Below are 16,951 nucleotides of genomic sequence, written 5' to 3' on the forward strand. Positions count from 1 at the left end.
CTCAAGTTCCCAGAACAATTTAAGCTCCTTGGACAAGCTGGCTGTGTCGGCGAACACTCCGGCACGAAGCACTGCCATGGTTGAGCAGTAGGCAGCTGAGCTACTGCTGGGAATCGCTCCTTGTAAAGTCCAGCCAAATTCGGTCTTTACCACGACTAATGCGCCTTGCAGCTTCTTGATTTCAGCACACATCAAAGTGCAGTAATAGTCGGCACCAATAAGAATGTCGATCCCGCTTCCCATCAAATGGGCTGGCGCAACAGTCATATCTGCCAGTTCATCCATGTCTGCTTGCACCTCTTTTAGGATGTCCTCAGGAACGTGAAGCCCATCAGAGCAGATCTCCTGTATTTCCAGAGCTTCGATAGAGTGCTCTTTACGGTCTTATTGACTTCTTAGCCAAATTTTTACTCTTCTGCGCGTCTCTTTGATAATGTTTCCTGCTCCTCGGAATGGGTAGATTGTGATGTCCTCTTCACCTACGACCTCTAGTTACAGTTCACGTGAAAGTCTTTTAGTGACAAAGCTTTGTTGGCTACCCTTGCAAAGAGCAGATGAGTGAGCGCTCTTCTTCGTCCCTCTGCCCATACTTGAGCTGTTTGGAACAGCACAGTTGGTACTTTTTCAGATTTTTTTTCTGTGCAAGAGTGCAACTCTGTGGCTTTGTTCTCGGGTAGCTTCCATGTCGGGTCACACATCTGAGTCGGATGTCTTCTGCCACATTCCATGCATATTATTCTTTTGTTGTGGCATCCCCTTTAAGTGTGCCCTTTTATGCAGCATCGGAAGCACCGACCAGCTGCAGTGAGCCTTTTCTTCTTTTCATCCAATGAGATCGCCAGACAATTGTGAGTCGCATGATCTTTTGCAGCACAGTATGCACATGGATCGGACTGCTTTGAAGCACCCGCAGAAAGAAGAGAAGCTGCTGACCCTTTTTGAGGTTTGCTCTTTTCTTTGTCTCGATGTTCTGATTTTCTGGCTGCGAGATTACCAGGTTGCAGTGCCTTTTCCCTGCTCTCTACTTCTGTTTTAAGAAAAGCTTGCAAACTCTTGATGCTGATCCTGTCATCTTTGCTTGCTGCAGAATGTCCTTTGTGGTATCCAACAAGATCGGTTGGCAGCATTCGCAGGAGTGCGAAGGAGAGCAGGGCGCCGTAACTGTTTTGACTCCGAGTGCCGTGAGACCAGCGATATTGTGTTGCAGGTGATCATAGAGTCGACGTAGGCTGATGTGCTCTTCGTTCTGTACCGTTGGCAAGTCGAGTAACTGAGTCAGGTGTTCTTGAATCAGCACGTCTCGTTGACCGAAGCGCTCTTTGAGAAGTTCGATGACAGTGGTGTAATTTGCCCTAGTCGCTTGAATGTCGGCAATGGCTGCTGTGGCTTTTCCCGAAAGCACCGATCGCAAGTACAGAAACTTTTCTGCGTTGGAGAGGCCGTCGTTTCCGTGCACTGCTTGCTCGAACTGCTCCCAGAAGGACTGCCACTCCGTGGCGGTGCCGCTAAATCTTTGTAACTCGAGCTTCGGCAGTTTCACTTTACACTTTGCCCCCACCGGAGGGTCGCCGGTCTGCGCCCGTGTCGCCGCCATTTCTGTTTGTTTTGTTAGCAGGTCTTTTTCTGCTTCTTGACGGAGTTTTGCCATGTGTGCGACAATACGGTCGTTGTATTCTATGGTCCACACATAATTTTGCTCTGCGTCTTGGTCTTGCACTAAGGGCTCGATGGCTGCGTCCACCTCGTTTAGCTGTATTTGGAGGGCACTAAGCCTCGCAGACAATAAATTAAGAGCTCCTTCGTCTGCTTGACTCTCCAAGAATAAGTCTGCTTCAGAAGTCAGTTTAGTCACTTGAGTTCTCAATGCACTTCTTTTCAGTTTGAACCGTTCCATCGTGGCATCAATGTTTACAGTTCGCTTACCGCGATGGGGCTTGAGTCGTGGTGTCGGTTTCGGTTGGGTGTGGCGTCCCTAGGCGTTGTTGTTGAAGGCACCTCGTTGACCGTTTTCTGCCCGAGGATCGTTGCTGGTTTTCCCCGAGCTCGTTGTGGTGTCGACGTCTGTTGACCTCGTTGCCTCAATGGTAAGTTCGATCGTTTCTCCCGGGTTTCGGCACCAAATGTTGAGGAAATTATGGTAGATCAAAAAGAACCGACTGCTTCGTTTTAGGTGAACAAAACAACTAAACCTTATTTTGATAGTGATGCCCATTGACGAGCGAGTTCGGAGGAGCACAAGGTTGCCCATTGACGAAAAGAATGAGGCGAAAGTTGGCAGTATATATATATATATATATATATATATATATATATAGGCGTCACTTCTCATGACACCTGCGGCAAAAAAAGGTCTGTCTGTGTGTCTGCCGCCAAGGTCTGTGTGTGGTGGCACTGGCTAACACTCCCAGGGTTCTACTAGGACACACAAATACCCAAGAAAGTGGATGGGAAAACAGCGCCGCGGTAGCTCAATTGGTCGAGCATCGCACGCGAAATGCGAAGGTTGTGGGTTTGGCTCCCACCTGCGGCAAGTTGTTTTTTCATCCACTTTAATTTCCATTAATTCTTCGTTTCTTTATTTCATTTATTAAGCACATGTAATTTTCCCTATGTTGTCCTTGGTGTCAATGTTTGTTGGCTTCTTATGATATGACTAATAAAATCGGGACCTTCGGTTAACCCCCTTTCTTCTCGTTTATATATATATATATATATATTGGTGTAGCAGTGCCAGTTCTGTTAGTTGGTTCTTCTGGGAGCCATACTGAGCGTTGATAATAGCACTGTGTTTGTCTAAAAAACTGTTCAAATCGTTTTAGAATGAACATTTTCAAAAGCTTTTAGCATAGTGGCATTTAATTACCTAAAACACACTTCTTATCTTTTTTTTTTATTAATAACCACAGCTCTTACAATTTGTATTTTTGGTAGAAAGAATGGCTGTTTCTATGCATACATTCATAAATATACTTGAGGGGTGTAAAAATTGCATGAATGACATTCTTAAGAGGACGTACGTGTATTTTGTCTGCATCGCATGAGGTGCTATTCTTCAGCTCTAGAAGTACTGAAACAACTTGGAATGCGGTGAGAGGCTCTAAAAACAAAGAAGGACACCTATTGATTTTTATGTCAGGTATACTAGCAGTAGGAGTCAGCTTGTGGGTGATAAACTTACTAAACTCATCAGCCAGATGACTATTGTTGTATTCATCACCAATAATAATTTTGTCTAGGTTTCTGGCGGGGCTGTAGTGATCGAGAGACCAAAGCTTGCTCCAAATTTTGTCAGGGTGGACGAATGCGGTCTCAAAGTACATTTCATAATATTGCCTTTATCATTTTGTAGATCAGTGTGTAATTTATTTCTGTATTGCCTGAACAGCTCGAGGATTGAAACATCTCTAGAGTCCACAAATAATTGATTCAGCTGGTTCTTTTTTTTATCCATGCATGAAGCCCACATGATATCCATGGTTACCTTCTTTTTTTTTGCTTTGCATTTCAATTTTGGAAAGAAGTATTTCTTGTAGGTGAGGCAAAATATTTGCCCTGTCTGCATCTTTTTCCAACAAAAAAACATTGTCCAGCTAACACTAAGGATAATGGCATGATGTTTCGTGGGGAACTTACGGTTATGTGTAAAGACAACCAATATTCTGGACAGCCGTCAGATCTACATTGGATATCTAGACTCTGTCTGTGGCTGTAGTGTACGCCGACTCTGCCGACATTATCTCCTTTGGAAACCCCGACAAGATATCAAGTATGGCCTCAGACATTGCATGTTAGACGGTAATCCCTGGGGCCTTGCCTTGATCGCAGCACTACGTTTCAGAGATTTAATTGCAGATGCCGATCTTGAGGGCTTTGCCTGAATTATAGGTTGTGTCAAGATCACAATCATCACATCCTATTCTGTCAACCCTGCACATTTCCTGCTCTCAACGTTCTGTTTGTTGAGTTTGTCTTTCGGACACCGTTCCGCTATTCTGTTCTTGTTTGTTTAGTTTGCATTCCTGACTGCGCTCTGCTGGCTCCAAGGAGTCTTTCTCGTGAAATTATTGACAGTCTGACTCGGAATAAGTCTCGAGCCGCACTCCAAATGACTCCACAACTGAAGAGCCTGAACCCACCGCTTACCATAACGGGCTCAAATGCGAACGTCATTGATGGCTGCGGGTTGCTGATTTTTACCGCCATTACATTTGAAGACTTTGTAGACATTGATAGCATGGTGTTGTCATGTGCTGAACTGAACGATAACGATATATTTGAGCATGTTCTCCCACTGTTAAACAGCGACTATAACTTGGATGATGATGATGATGTCCCATAGGCTCTGAAGCCTTCACATGAGGACTCGAGCCATTGCAGTCCTTGCATTGGCACACAGTGACAGCACGAAAGTGGCAGAAATACAGGCGTACTTGGTTGCATGTAAGTGGAAGTGCATGCAGCAATGAATCGACCTCTTATTCGTTGCACAGGGGCCACCTTGAAATGTAAATAAAACTAATGTTTTGGGATACATTCCCCACGAAGTCCGAATTATCAGTCATCGACTGTATACCTTTCTTTTTTTGCAAAAAACTGTCATCAAAATTGGTTTGGATGCTATGGTCACACGAAGCACACTGAGTTGTGGTCCTCTGGCAGTTGCTACTGTTGTGTGCACGCTGTGGCGGTACTGGGTTCTTCTCATGTTAGAGTTGCCATGCGCCATGCGAGAAGGATGGAGCAGCAACGCGAGCGGCGGCCGGCCAACCGCAAGTTGAGTGCCCCTGAAGTTGTTGTCTCTGCAGATTGCTTTCAAGATTACTTTCAAGATTGCAATTGCTACAAGAGTCATTTCTTCGTGCATTGCCTTCCCTCCCACTTTTTTTCCTTGTGTGCAATTTGGTTCACTGTCACACGCTTTCACTTGCACATATAGCATACGGTGCGTCGGGACGTTATCGCCCTTGGACTTTATACAGAACATCATGGCCACCATGACAGCAGAAATGTGTCTGGAGTGTCCATATCATTGCTTGCGCGTGACCTGCATTCACTTAGGAAAACATCACTGTATTCATTTTAAATCATCGAATGAACAGGTGCATCTTAAACACCGGTGCCACTTGTATACATTTTTTTAGGAAAACTGCCGTTTTGAGGAAGGTGCGACATATAGACGGAAAAATATGATAGTTAAAATCTGTCATCACTTGGCCAAGTTTCTGATACCATAATCATTCGGTTCTTGCAGCGCTCGCAAAGAGAGGGCCAAAGAGATGTGCACTGGGCAGGTCATGTGCAGTGCACTTCTTTGTCCTCGTTGTTGTAAGCGTTGCAAGAACTGAACGATCGAAAAGTGGGGGGTCCTCGGCCACGACGTAGAGCCTGGCCGCGGAAGAACTTGAGCCTGCTGCAGCACACCCCCGCCGCGTACCCTTGCGACGGCTACCCTGGCTGCGGGCTCGTGTGGTACATGAGCTTGAACCAGGCTGCTGCTGCTGTTTGCAGTTCATCCTCCCCCTTTGGCATACACGTGCCGGGTGCCCAGTTTTCCCGCACGAGAAGCATTGTGCTTCAGAAGACTGGCACTGTGAGGGGGAATGGGCATCACCACAGCGACTATAGATACTGCCCTTTGTCGCCAACTTGTTGACCGCCGCTTTCGACGACGGTGAGCCAGTCGAACAGGAAATCTCGCCCCGTGTCCTTTGCGACAGCTTCCATTGCCAGCGCTGCCTTCATGGTGTCATCCAGCGACGGGTCGGGAAGCTCCAGCAGCCTCGTCTGCATGGCAGGTGTGGTATCCTGTGTTAACTTCTGGTTTTGGTTTTGGGTCTTTACACCAGGCCGCCGCTCAGCGCCAAATGCTGTAAGCTGCCTTCCTGCTTCCCCTCAGAGAAATAAAAGTGCATTCTTTGTCTGGTCCCCGACTGGAGCAGTCCGGCTCTTTTCTTGCGGCGCTGTGCGCCCCGGCCCTTTAGGCCTCATGCCGTAACCCTTCCGTCCGGCCGCCCCGTCGAAGCTACAACAAACTGGCGACAAGGTAAACCGCTCACTTTACTTTTATGGCCCCTTGCCTTTCTACTTCTGCTGCTCCCCTCCTTCCGGCATGCAAGATGCTACGTCCACTTCGGCGTCATCCACCGCAACTGCCCCGCCTTTGTTCTCCGTGCCCAGCATGGCGTTCGCACCACCCATGCCGCCTTTCCTTGCATTACCCGGTACTCCTTCGGTACCGTGGCTCACATGGAAACGTTCTTTTTGCACGTTTCTTCAGGCGACCGGATGCGAAGCATTACAAGATGAGAGGAAGAAGGCCATTTTACTGAGCAACTTGGCCTTCGAGGGGCAGCGTCTCTACTATGACCTCGCGTCGCAAACGGACCAGACGGCCGCTACGTTCGAAGACATTCTTCGCACCTTCGACCAGCACTACAAAGAAAGCTCAAATCCCTTGGTGCACCGCATTATCTTTCGGGACAGGAAGCAACTACCTGGGGAAACCTTCCAGGACTTCGTCACTGCGCTACAAAGGCTAGCGCCTGCTTGTGCGTTTGGCGCTTGGCACGACGAGTCTCTTCGCGACTAAATTCTCCAAGGTGTCGCATCAAAAAGAGTTCGAGAACGGCTACTGTACGAAGGATCGTCCCTCACGCTCAAGAAAGCCGAGGAAATCGCACGAAGCATGTAGCAAGTTGACAAGGAACTTGAAGTCTTCAGCAACTCGTCTATTCAGCGCGTCTCGACGCAACGCCAATGTGGCGTCGCCAGCCATCTCATTCCTTGCCCGGGCGCGCAAGATGGCGGTCACTGCCCCCCTTCTCCCTCGACCCGGCGCCTTCAAGATGGCGATCAACGGCGTGGCGGGCAGTCGCATCGAGTGGCCGGCCAACGTGACGTCCGGCCCGAACTCTGCGGAGCCACTGGAGAACTCGCACCCCATTGTTACCGATGTGGTTCACCTCGCCACATCGCATTCGATCCAGCCTGTCCGGCAAAGCACGTTACCTGCCGTGCGTGCGGAAAAGTGGGACATTACGCTTCGGTTTGCCGTTCGAGAAACCGAACGCAGCGACAGCCTCCTGCTCGAACGCAGCTTGTTTCCGTTACCGCTGATACAGAATCAGCCTCTGCAGTCCCGTTTGTGCTTACAATTCAAGCACCAAATTTCCGTCCGGCAACAATTCGCGCCGAAGTCCTCATTGCGAATATTACACTCAAGTTGCTCGTGGACACAGGAGCTACAGTGTCGCTGATGAACAGCTCCCTATATGAAGAACATTTCAAGGTTTTTCCATTATCTCCTTCGAGTCTTCGACTCAAGAATTATTCGCAGCAAGAAATTCTGCATTCAGGACGTTTCTTCGTGCTCGTCTAGTAACGCAACAACGCTGTAGTATTGACATTTCACGTCACGAAGCAAGGCACTTCTCTTCTGGGCTTAGATGCCATTCAAGCTTTGGACATTGACATTCAAGGGTCTTCGCTCAAATGTCAAGTATAAGGGCTTCCAGCTTACCCAAGCGTTCAGCCTCCGTCTCTTCCGCACAACGCTCCAACAGAGTTCGCCCATCTGTTCTCGAGACAATTGGGACTTGTAAAGAACTTCGTCCACGACGTTCATCTCCGACCTTCAATGCAACCAGTCTCAGCGAAACTGCGTCCTCTACCTCTGGTTCTCTGGGAGCAACTCTCCGCCGAACTGCAACGCCTGGAATCAGCTGATGTTATCGAACGAGTCACTGCGTCCGAGTGGATTTCTCCGCTTGTCGTTGTTCGAAAGAAGGACAATTCCATTCGACTTAGCGTCGATCTTCGAGACCCCAACAAGGCTATCATCATTGACGCTTTTCCACTACCGAGGGCTGACGAACTGTTGCATCGACTCGCTGGTGCTACTGTCTTTAGTAAGTTGGACTTGCAGTCCGCGTATGATCAGGTTTTATTATCCGAGAAAAGTCGTGAGCTTACTACTTTTATAACTCATGACGGTCTTTTCCGCTTCAAGCGTGTGTGTTTCGGTTTGGCATCTGTGCCAGCCGCTTTCCAGCAGATCATGTCATCTGTTTTGAAAGACTGTCCAGGCACCTTGTGCTACCTTGATGATGTGCTTGTATGGGGTCACACTCAACGTGACCATGACAGAAATTTGCAAACAGTCCTGTCTAGGATAAGTAATGCAGGCATGCAGCTTAACCACAAGTGCGTATTCAGTGTCCCAGAATTAACTTTCCTAGGACATAAAATTTCCGCAAACGGCATTTCGCCGATGGATAGTAAAATTCAGGCAATCGTGGAGGCACCACAGCCTAAGGACAAGAAGGCTCTACATTCATTTCTGGGCGTCATGGGATATTATGCTAAATTTATCCCGCAGTATGCCGACGTAGTGCAACCGCTAAGGAAACTTCTAAGGCAAGGACAAGCCTTTATCTGGGATCGGGATACTGAATGCAGCTTTCAGGCAATTAATAAAGACGTACTTGCATCACGCCCGGTGGTACGCATGTTCCAACCGCATCTGCCTATTGTTGTGACGGTTGATGCTTCTGACGTTGGCATGGGAGCTGTCCTACAGCAAAAGTGCGGAAATTAGCTCTTTACAGTACCTTTGCTTCTCGTACGTTATATTCCGCAGAGCGACGGTACTCCGTAGGCGAACGGGAAGCATTGGCATGTCTGTTCGCGTGTGAACATTGGCATGTTTACTTGTGGGGTTGACAGTTCACTGTACGAACTGATCACCAAGCTCTAGTCGCATTGCTATCTTCAAAGGGTCCTGGACAGCGACCGTTAAGAATTTCAAGGTGGAATGCAAGATTGCTGTATTACAATTTCTCCATTCAGTACTGTAAAGATGACCAAAATGTCATTGCGGACGCATTGTCATGCCTACCTGTTCCTCCCGAATGCGAACCAGCACTAGATGAGAAAATAGTGTCTTTAGTTTTATCTTGTATTACAAAGGAGGAATTCCAAGCACCCACACAGGCAGATCCAGTGTGCCAAGCACTAAAAGACAAAATAGTAAGCGGATGGAGAACTGCGGCGGACCTTCCGCCAGAGTTACAGGCGTATGCTGCTGTACAGTCCGAATTGTCCTACATGGATAATCTGCTTCTCCAAGGTGAACGTATCGTTCCTCCTGCTTCCTTGCGTCAGACACTCCTGTCTATTGCTCATGAAGGTCACTTAGGCATTACTAAAACCATGCTCAGATTGAGAGGCATCTACTGGTGGCCTCACATGGATAGGCAAGTTGAGGAACCTGTGGGAAACTGCTTTGTGTGCCAACAAGCAGATAAATCTGCCAAACCATCTTTTGCGCCATACAACCTGTCGAATGGCCATTAAGACCATGGGAAAAGTTGGCCATAGACATAATAGGCCCTCTTGATCATGCGCCACAGTATGCTCGTTTTGCTTTGGTCATGGTTGACTATCATTCCAAATGTCCCGAAGTTGCTTTTATGCCTTCCGTCACATCGGAAGCCATCATGCACAGTCTCATGTCCATATTCAGTAGGGAAGGATTTCCTGATGCTATGGTTTCCGATAATGGACCACAGTTTGTTTCTGCACAGTTTGAAAACTTCCTGAAGGAAAGAGGCCTTAAGCATTTCTTGTCCTCTCTTTACTACCCACAGGCCAATGGCCAGGTAGAAAGATTTAACCGTGTCCTTAAAGAATTCATACAGATTGCTATTTTGGAACAGCGAGACCTCAGACTTGCGGTCTTAGAATACTTGGCAATTTACAGGTTTACTCCCCATATGACTACCGGTGTGCCTCCAGCTATGCTGCTCCATAGTTGACAACCACGAACTCGGCTGGACGTTGCAAACATGCCTCCAATTCATCCTAAATTTGCTTCTCCAAAGTGGCGCCAGGAAGTGCAGAGTAGAGTACGTGAAAAACAGGAAAATACAAAAAAGTATGCGGATCGTCGTCGCGCAACTAAATGTCCTCAGTTTCAGCCAGGCGATCTGGTTAGGGTACGTACTTCACGGAAATCTGGTCCTGAATACTCCGGTCCGTTCAAGATTTACCACAAAAGGTCGAAGTACTTTCCAGCTTGAAAATGGCAAGCGTTGGAACGCGTCTAAACTGGTGAAGTACTCGGTATGTCGGGGAAAAAATATGAAAGGAGTCATTTCAATGATGGAACATCCTTTGACGATGGTTTTGCACCTTTTCTTCCAGTTCCTACTGGTACTCATTTTCCTGCTGCAACCCCTTCTTTGCAACCACCTGTCTCACCCCCACCACCTAGCATAGGTCGACGTCTTCATTCTTTTCTTCTTGGCACTTGTGCCCGACTCCATCGCAGTGCGAATGCTTTGTTCTACAGCAAGAATGGTTGACAGGGAGCTGGCTGGTATATTGAAGCGGGCAGCGACATCCTTCTTTTTTTTGCCGGCGGGAACCGCATTCAAAATCAAGAGCTTATCTTCAAGCGACAAAACCTTGCGTTTCTTCACAGTGGAACTCATCACAACGAACTGACACCGTAAACACACCTGCACACGCACATCAACTTGCTGACGAAGAAGGTTTATCATAAGTGCACCGCGAGACACCACAAAGAATTTGTCATAGTAGTGCCACCTAGTGTCAAGCTACAAAATGATAGCTTAAAGGTTGTTACGCTTGCCACAGAGCGGTGCTAGTGGCGCTCAACATCATCATCACCGAGATCTGCTTGTTTGCTGCGATTGCAAGTGTTCTGCTTGCGGTCTACTTTACCTTTCGATATAAAAACTTACCTAAACAATACTCATTAAAGTTGTGCACTGCGCGGTTCAATTTTGGGCAAAACATTACAAGGTACAGCTCAATGATCTGCGCCGCGAATTCGTTACATCAAGGTCAACTGCCGCAACGCTTTCGTTACATGGAGGTCGCCTATACATGGGCTTCAATGGGGGATGTGTTGGGGAATTGAAAAATTTCGTGAAATCCAAGAATTCGTTACATAGAGGTTCAACTGGATACATTTTTCACCGTTTCACAATGGTCGGATTCGGTATTAAAATAATCTACCGTTTTGCCCTGTGCGTCAATGCTGAGTGGTAGAGTACTATGCCTTTTATGGGACCATTACCATAATCAGACAATTGCTGGACACACATTTAAGGCAAGCAAGTAAGTCATCCCTGGAGGTTGGACGGTGTACACGAGCCTCTCTTTGCGATTCGTTAGTCATGCATTGAGTTATCAGCAGAAGGATTGCAGAGTCTGGTAGATTAGGGTCGGCAATGTAGAATAAACACCTCTTCTCCAAAAAATAATCTATTACTGTCCCTTCTCTGTGTCTGAAAGGTGTTGCGTTGTCCTATCTGTCAACCGGATTTCGCTCAAAAGTGGAAAGAAAACTATCTATCCATTTGTGCCATGAATCGCGGCATTGACTTGTGATTCGCATGTCTCACCATTTTCTGGCATTGCAAGATAAAAAACGGTGCATGTTACACACTTTGTCGTCCAATGACGTCCAGTGGTTTTACGCACATACGCATTCATAAAATCTAAACCACAAATTGGCGGCATTGGACGCCTCATCGAAACTATTAGGCTTAAACTCTTCTTGATGTGGTTTCTGTGCTCTTAGTGAGTCGCAAACTGCTTTGAGAATCAGTTGCTGTTGCACATACTGCGTGGGATGCTGCCACACCAGCGCTTGCAAAAAGGCGTTATTCGTTTGCTCAGTCTCATTCTTTGAATCTATCCTTGAATGTCCTGGAAACATAATCTCAAATTCATACATAGAAGCATCAATTCGTACCGCACCTTTCTGAACGAGGGCCGCTTCATTCGGTTGACTCTTCTCAGTGATGATGGGAAGCAGTTCCGATGAAGTCGCTGATTCCCGAAGAAGCACTGGATCTTCGCCATCAAGCTGGTAGGTCTTCACAGTCGCCTGCCCATCTGTTCTTCTTACCAACGTTACTTCAAGCCACATGGTCGGCCGTGCCAAATATAAACTACGAGTTAAAATACACTAATTTAAACAACATAATCTCAATAATAACAACATTATAATAATAAAATAATAATAACAACCTAATCTCAAATTCAGATATAGAAGCATCGATTCGTACCGCACCTTTCTCAACGAGGGCCGCTTCGTTCAGTTTACTCTTCTCAATGAGGATGTGAAGCAGTTCCGATGAAGTCGCTGATTCCTGAAGAAGCACTGGGTTTTTGCCATCAAACTGGTAGGTCTTCACGGTCACCTGCCCATCTGTTCTTCTTACCAACGTTACTTCAAGCCACATGGTTGGCTGCGCCAAATATAAAGTACGAGTTAAAATACACTAATTTATTTACAGGGGTTCCTGTTGACCACTTCTTTCTTTTCTTCCCCCTCCTGTTCTTGTCTCTTCAGTCTTCTTCTTCGCTGGAACATCACATAAGTTCTCAATGTCCATACTGAATGTATGGCAGTTTTCTGGGTCATTTTTAAATATCAGACCAGTTCATCTGAGTTTACAACACAAAAATAGTCTACGGTGTTAACACAGGCATGTGACTCTAAGAAATCTGTTACTTTGACTTGCCATTTGTCCCTTTCTATGATAATTGCACTGAAGTGTATGTCAGCTTTGTGTGTCTGTAGCAATTCCAAGCTCCCTCTTTTCTGTCACATCCATGTCTTGTGCTACCTTTCAAATATGTAAGTATCATGGTCTGTACTGTATCATTGATGCCACCTCACCTGTAAATTATATTGCTCGGCTTGTGTTATTGTGGGTGCACAACAGTGGCATTTTAGCTGTCTGAAGCCATATTATGATGTCCTCCCTTGTCTGTGCAACTGAGTCAGCACAATGGCTACTCCTCACTTCTGGGGCCATCATAATGAACCAGATGTGCATCTGTGGTTGCAATGTCGTGTTGGAGAAGGTGACGACCGTGATTGCCTGAGAGCTCGTATTGCTAGCTGTTAGTGCATTATCTTTCAGAAGCTATTATGGTTGAGAATTAACCCTTCGACAATATGCATATATTAACGCACACAGTAAGTATTACGAACATTTAGAGGATAAGTCGGCTGTAAGCTGTTTTAACAAGCTGATATACTTCCTTAACATCACAAAGAAAGCAGTACACAGATACACATTTGCATCTAGAGCTGCACATGGGCAGCAACTATCGGTGCAATTATTACACTAAACAGTGTTGCAGTAAAGAAAAGTGAATAATGAAAGCACCAGTTTTACACCATAAGTAAAACCATATCCCAACCATAGCATTGATGGTCAGAAGAGGAAGCTGTCTGTGTGCTATTGAGTAAATTCAGCTGCTTGCAGTGCCTAGGTGAACTTGCAGGGCTGCTGCAACGTATGAAGCCACAAGGGAGGTCTCACAAGATACTTGCATGGTTGCATTTTCTGCCTTCATTGCAGGAGTCAACGAGCAAAAGACAGACTGATGAAAAGAGGGAAGCAGCTGCAGTGAGGAAAACGTTTAGTAGTATAGTAATTGTAGTGCCATGCCAGTGTACAATTCTGTTCAAAGGTTTATTGTTAAGAGTGAAATGAAAAACATGGCACCCAGCAGTACAAATAATTAGAAAAATTTAGACAAGTCTTGTAATGTGGCAACACATTGCAAAATTTTGGCCATCAGAATTTGATCTGTGCTGGCACAGCCTCAACCTGCTGAAATTGCTGTGGCAGCAACATGTTTTGGCATTCTTGCACCTTGTTTTACCCTATGCCATTTGAGCTCCATTTTTGCCCCAATAAGCAAAACTGTTGTCACAAAATATCAGCTAATGGGTGAACTACTGTGAACACAAATGGAACTCACTATGGCAGAGGTTTGTGTATGTATGTACAGAGCACTTATTCTCTTATCTTGTTTTACCCTATGCCATCTCGAGCTCCACTTTTGCCCCAATAAGCAAAACTGTTGCCACAACAAATGAGCCAATGGATGAACTACCGTGAGCACAAATAGAACTCAATATGGCAGAGGTTTGTGTAAGTATGTACAGAGCACTTATTCTCTTATCAGGTGGTAGCATGCAAGGCAGACATGGAGGTATCACGGGAGGTGAGCACTGAGGAAGGCCAAGCCTTTGCTGAGTTCTATGGAGCCAAGTTTATTGAAACATCGTCCAAGACGGGCCTCAACGTGGAGCGAGCTTTTGAGACAATTGCACGCGACATCTATGCCAAGGTGGAGTCGGGCGAGTTTCAGCTTGAGGATGGCTGGGATGGTGTCAAAATGGGCTTTTTACGGCCTGGACTGCCTGGATGCTACATTGACTTGCTAGAAGCCAAACCAGAATCCCCAAGCTGCTGCTAGACCAGTGGGCTGTTACCGTCCAGTGTATTTTACTAACATAGTGATTATAGAGTGTAATGTGTGCAAACTGTGGTGAAGTGGCTGTTGAATCTAGTGAGATGTGTGTGCTAAGCACTTGGCATAGATGCTGAGGTGGTGTCTGCAATGAGCAGCTTCTTAGAAAAAGCTGGAACATGGCCAAGGGCGAATCAAGTCTCTCTTCTTGGTATATGACACATGCTGTACTGTTAGTGTTGGCTTAAGCATTTATCAGCCTTCAAAGGGCTAACTGATGTGTCCCCTGCTGCGTACATTACAAGCTCTCACCATGTTCTGGAATGTGGAAATGTGTCTGTGCTAAATTGCAGCCTTTCCGCTAGCTTGTGCTGTCTTGAAATAGCTACATGGCTATGCGCCCTGCATTTCTGGAGGATAACTGGACAAACAGAATTTTTACAAAGCTTTTCATTTTCTTTGACATCTCTGCCCCACTTCTGTATTCAAAATAGGTCCTATTACCTTCATTTATTTAACTTGCCACGACTGAACATCAAAACACCAGTGACAGTTGCTCTTTCTTGCCATTATGTGTGCAAATCATTTTACTAAAAGCTTGAATGTCTATGGCTAAAGACGAACATTTGTTACAATTGGGAGGAATGAGGGACAGATCCAAAACTTGACAGAAATTTTGTGCACTAGTGTAAAGCAAAACAGGCGACAGTACTCTGTGCTAGCCACAACAGAATGAAGGCTGCATTAATATTTGTGAGTGCTGTGGGGTTTAATGGTGGGAGCATTATATGTCTAAACTTAAGTTGACAGCAGTAAGACTGACATGAACTGGTTGCTCCTACAGAACTTTACAAATGTTCGCCGTTTTATTCTTGTTCATATTTTAGTTGCATCGCTCCATGTCTCTTCCTTACCAAATTGTACTGTGTGAAGCAAGTGAAGTGTGCTCACTGAACTTGGACACTTGGAAGCTGTGCGATATGTGTGGTGCACATTATTTGTTGTGATTTGTCACAGCCTGTTGGGCCTTTCAGTGACACCTGACCTTGATTCTTTCGGTTGCATTAGATGTACTGCAGCGCATGCTGCGGGGCCGGCTATTGTTGTAGTGTAACTTTTAATTTGGGTCAGGTGTTGCTCCTAACTGGAACATTCTTGAATGCAAAGAACATGAGCTGTTCAAAGGTATGCAAGCAACACCCGCTACTGAAGCAGGCAGCAGCAGCTACACTGGGCAGTGGCAACTTACACGAGGCCATTAGGCTACCTGAAGGTGTAGACTTCAACGAGTGGGTAGCTGTCAACACAGTGGACTTCTTCAACCAGGTCAGCATGGTCTACGGCACTGTTGCAAAACTCTGCACCGAGAGTAGCTGTCCTGTGATGTCGGCTGGTCCCAAGTACGAGTATCGCTGGGCTGATGGCCGCACGTTCAAGAGGCCCATCAGATGCTCTGCCCCTGAGTACATTGACTGCCTTATTAAGTGGGCCCGGAACCATTTGGACGATGAAGCACTCTTCCCCTCCAGGGTTGGGATCCTCTTTCCTTGCAACTTCATGCCTGTCGTCAAAACAATTCTGCGACGGTTGTTTCGAGTGTATGCACACATCTACCACCATCACTTCCATGAGGTGCTGTTGATGAAAGAAGAGGCACACCTCAACACCAGTTTCAAGCACTTCCTCTTGTTTGTGCTGGAGTTCGGGCTCATTGAACACGATGAACTGGCTCCTTTGTGGGAGCTTATTGGAAAGCTCACTGGCCTGGCATTAGTTTCTTGACCCATTCAATGCGACTCCTTCATAGCAAATCAGTTCAGCAGAATCTTGCAAGGTAGGGAAAGGTTCATGAAAGAGAAAATTATCATCATGATGCTACATTTGGGTGGATGACAATTTTCCTTTCCACATAACTCTTGTCTGGCATTTTCTGTACACATTTTAGCGGACGATGTTCTTAAAATTCATTGTTTGAAGAGTATGCCATCACTCTTGGACTGGTGGAAGGTTTAGAAAATAAATTGTTGCTTGCATCTCGGCTGTAGGATTGGTGCAATGCGTCAAATTACAGTTTTTGTAACTGCAATAAATTTCGAATGTGAAAGCTAAGGTTCACCCACATAAAGCCAAGAAATAGCGATAGGCCCTGAATTGTCTAAGGCCAACATGTTGCCCAAGTGCTTCACATTGCTGGCACTGGTTGGGTGGCCCCAAGTTGGAGTTCTGAACTAAAGATACTTAGTTATGATGCTGCTGATGGCACCAATGACGCTTTGGTGCAGTTACACAACTTTGAAGTTAGTCGTGACTCTCTCTTATTGTTTGGTTTAATGTGTGGTAGTGGATGGTGAGATTATCAGGATGTCTATTGGGCCGAGTTGGTAAAGTAACATAATTGCATGTGAAAAGCAAATATGGACAGACAAGGAACACAGCGTTGAAAGTAATGGTGTGAAACAGTTGGCTAGTCGGGCTGCTCTTGCATTGCCCTGTTATTGTAGCTGTATGGCTCAGCTGTTGGGAAGAATGTCTGGGGAATTGTAGCAAGACTGATACAAGGATCCTTCTGCTGGGTGCCTTTTAAGCTTGCTTCTCAATAGCCCTGCTCAGAATTTGGTTGTCCTGAGGTCTTATTTGGCTA

General features: G+C 46.1%; 1 protein-coding gene and 1 pseudogene across 2 annotated transcripts in view; both read left to right on the forward strand.

The window, feature by feature from the left end:
* Rab39 (RAS oncogene family member Rab39) overlaps positions 1 to 16,951 on the forward strand; it is a 169,174-nt gene that overhangs the window by 23,190 nt on the left and 129,033 nt on the right. Inside the window, exon 3 of one of the 2 annotated variants that reach the window (XM_065444859.2) lies at positions 14,023 to 15,138. The exons of the other annotated variant lie outside the window; for it this stretch is intronic. Coding sequence (XP_065300931.1) covers positions 14,023 to 14,316 — 294 coding nt within the window. The 3' untranslated portion in view covers positions 14,317 to 15,138. Of the gene's footprint in view, positions 1 to 14,022; positions 15,139 to 16,951 lie in introns of those variants that run through there. 2 annotated transcript variants of the gene reach the window in all.
* Positions 15,335 to 16,343, forward strand: LOC135912404 (MOB kinase activator 1A pseudogene; annotated as a pseudogene).

Source organism: Dermacentor albipictus, chromosome 5 (genome assembly GCF_038994185.2).
Source record: "Dermacentor albipictus isolate Rhodes 1998 colony chromosome 5, USDA_Dalb.pri_finalv2, whole genome shotgun sequence".
In the NCBI taxonomy this organism is placed as follows: Eukaryota; Metazoa; Arthropoda; class Arachnida; order Ixodida; family Ixodidae; genus Dermacentor; species Dermacentor albipictus.